This window comes from Jaculus jaculus, chromosome 4 (genome assembly GCF_020740685.1).
Source record: "Jaculus jaculus isolate mJacJac1 chromosome 4, mJacJac1.mat.Y.cur, whole genome shotgun sequence".
In the NCBI taxonomy this organism is placed as follows: domain Eukaryota; kingdom Metazoa; phylum Chordata; class Mammalia; order Rodentia; family Dipodidae; genus Jaculus; species Jaculus jaculus.
In genome coordinates this window covers 5,597,007-5,599,319 of record NC_059105.1, presented here as the reverse complement: position 1 = coordinate 5,599,319, position 2,313 = coordinate 5,597,007, and the positions used below count along the sequence as shown (strand labels likewise).

At 51.3% G+C, this 2,313-nt stretch overlaps 1 protein-coding gene across 1 annotated transcript; it reads left to right on the top strand.

The window, feature by feature from the left end:
* The first annotated feature begins 1,357 nt into the window (after nucleotides 1-1,357).
* Nucleotides 1,358-1,669, top strand: LOC123460060 (small cysteine and glycine repeat-containing protein 3-like). The gene has a single exon (XM_045147101.1). The coding sequence runs from the start codon at nucleotides 1,358-1,360 to the stop codon at nucleotides 1,667-1,669; it is 312 nt and encodes a 103-aa protein (XP_045003036.1).
* The last annotated feature ends 644 nt before the right edge of the window (nucleotides 1,670-2,313 follow it).

Below are 2,313 nucleotides of genomic sequence, written 5' to 3'. Positions count from 1 at the left end.
ACATGTTGTCAACCTACCAAAAGATCCTGTCTGCAGTCCCCAAACGCTGCTGACTCAGCTCCTTAGCATCTTCCGCTCTTTCTCACATCTTTGCCCCCCACATCCTCACGGAGTCCGAGACTTCTCCAAGCCCCTGTGAAAGTTCTCTTTGGACCAGATGTCACCCAGGTGCTCTAGGGTCACTAGTGAACAATGTCAATCAGTCTTAGGGACTTGTGACGGTTCCTCTTGCTCATTCCTGAAGCATGACTTTATCAGTTGAAGAAATGGGCTGCACACCTGTTGCACAGTGAAGGGTGGAGGCTACCAGTGATCTCGAGTGCTCTCCCTTGACCTTGTAGCACTGGAAAGGTCATGATCTATCTATCTTTCTTTCTGTCTCTCTCTCTTTTCTTTCTTTCTTTTCACAATCTCCTCATTCATACAAACCCTAAAGTTCCACCATGATCCACAGCTATATCCTTTGTCTCAGAGCAGCAAATGACTTTTCTCCCCATACTGGGCCTCTATCAGTGCTTCTCCGCTTGTCTGTCCTCTGAACCACATCTTCTCTGTTTCCTCCACAGAGTCGTTAACAGGAAGAAGATAGTTGAAGTAGACCAAGGAGTCCTTAGCAACTGGTTCATGCAAGGATGTTGCCAGTTCTTAATTGTAGGAAATAATTTCAGTCTGTGCATATTTAATATGATCCAATCAGGGCAAAATTAATTGCTAGCCCCAATCAAAACATCTAAGTCATCACATCATCAAAATGTGGACTCGGGGATGACATCACTGACGGTGGTTCTGCAGAAGACAGATCACACTGCTGGGCCTCAGAGGCACAAGTGGGGAGAAGGGACTGCAGCCCGGCTGACTCCGCCGCTCAGCACGGATCATGGTGGAGCCCGCGCTTGTCAGCACCTGTGAACCTGCCCTCATTTTCTCCTTCGCACTCCCTGCTAACTTGCCACTGAAGCTCTCTGAGGCAGGGACTGTGTCTCAGCTTGACGATACACATCCCAGAAGCACAAAGGGCAGGGGCTGAAGGGCTGCCTGGAGATGCCTGTGCTCCTTAGCCCTCTCCACAGCACCACAGGCTCATGTCTGGACTCCGGACACAGGTGGGACACTGAAACAAGGAAACACGGCCGAAAATATGGAGAAGTCCAAGCTGTCTGAGGAGAGAAGGAAACGAGCTGGTGACATTCTTGCATGTGCCTCAGGGGAAGTGACAACAAGGAAGTGGTCATGTGTTCTCCTCTAGCCTCCCCCGAGTGGGTACATAAGGGGCTCCCCCAAGAGAGGAGGCATCACACCTTCCTCTCCTCTCCTGACTCTCTCTCCTCACCTCGCCTGAGTCCTCTCTACTGACACCATGGGTTGCTGTGGCTGTGGAGGCTGTGGTGGCTGCGGGGGCTGCGGCTGTGGCAGCTGTGGCTGTGGAGGCTGTGGCTGTGGCAGCTGTGGCGGATGTGGTGGCTGTGGCTGTGGCAGCTGTGGCGGATGTGGCGGCTGTGGCGGCTGCTGTGGCTGCTGTGGCTGCTGCGGCTGCTGCGGCTGCTGCTGCCCCACGGTCTGCTGCTGCCGCCACACCTGCTGCCGCTCCTGCGGCTGTGGTAAAGGCTGCGGCTGCGGGAAGGGCTGCTGCCAGCAGAAGTGCTGCTGCCAGAAGCAATGCTGCTGCTAGGAGGGCCGCCGGCCCCGGGTCTCTGGCGCAGGTAACTGGTACAGGTGAGCTTTGTCGTTGTCTGCCCCTGTTCACCTTGTAAGTCGCAAGCATGACCTGAGCTCACTGCTGGTCGATTACACCCTTACGTTTCTGGAGGTTTGGCGATCCTGTCAACAGTAATACTTACCACCAAATTAATCAATCCATAGCCTTCTGTCTGTCCCATTCAAATCATGATTGTGACAAAATGCAGTCAAGGGACTGTTGTGAATGTGAAAATGCCTCTCGCTGTGTTAACGTCCTATTGCATCGCCACATCTGAATGCCCAAGGCTACTCTTGTCCTAATAAAGTTCTCTAAGTCAACCTCAAAAAGCTGTTCCTTGTGTCATTTATTTGGTCTCCACTATCTCAACTGGATTTCTACCTCAACAGAAAAATGCTCATGCTGCATCTGCAAAAACAGCAAAGAACCAAAGATGAGACAGACTGTAGTGAGGTTAATGGGACATGAACCCATAGGGAGGTTTCCTGGTAGTGGGGCCAGACTCTTGGGGTTAGCAACAGCATCCCAGGTCAGAGTCTGCCTTTTCTTTCTTTTCAAAAAAAAAAAAAATTGTACTTATTTTCATAAACAGAGATAGAAGAAAGACAGAATGGACA

What these genes read in the sequence shown, in the direction of transcription:
- LOC123460060 (XM_045147101.1), top strand. Translation starts at nt 1,358, where the DNA reads ATGGGTTGCTGTGGCTGTGGAGGCTGTGGTGGCTGCGGGGGCTGCGGC.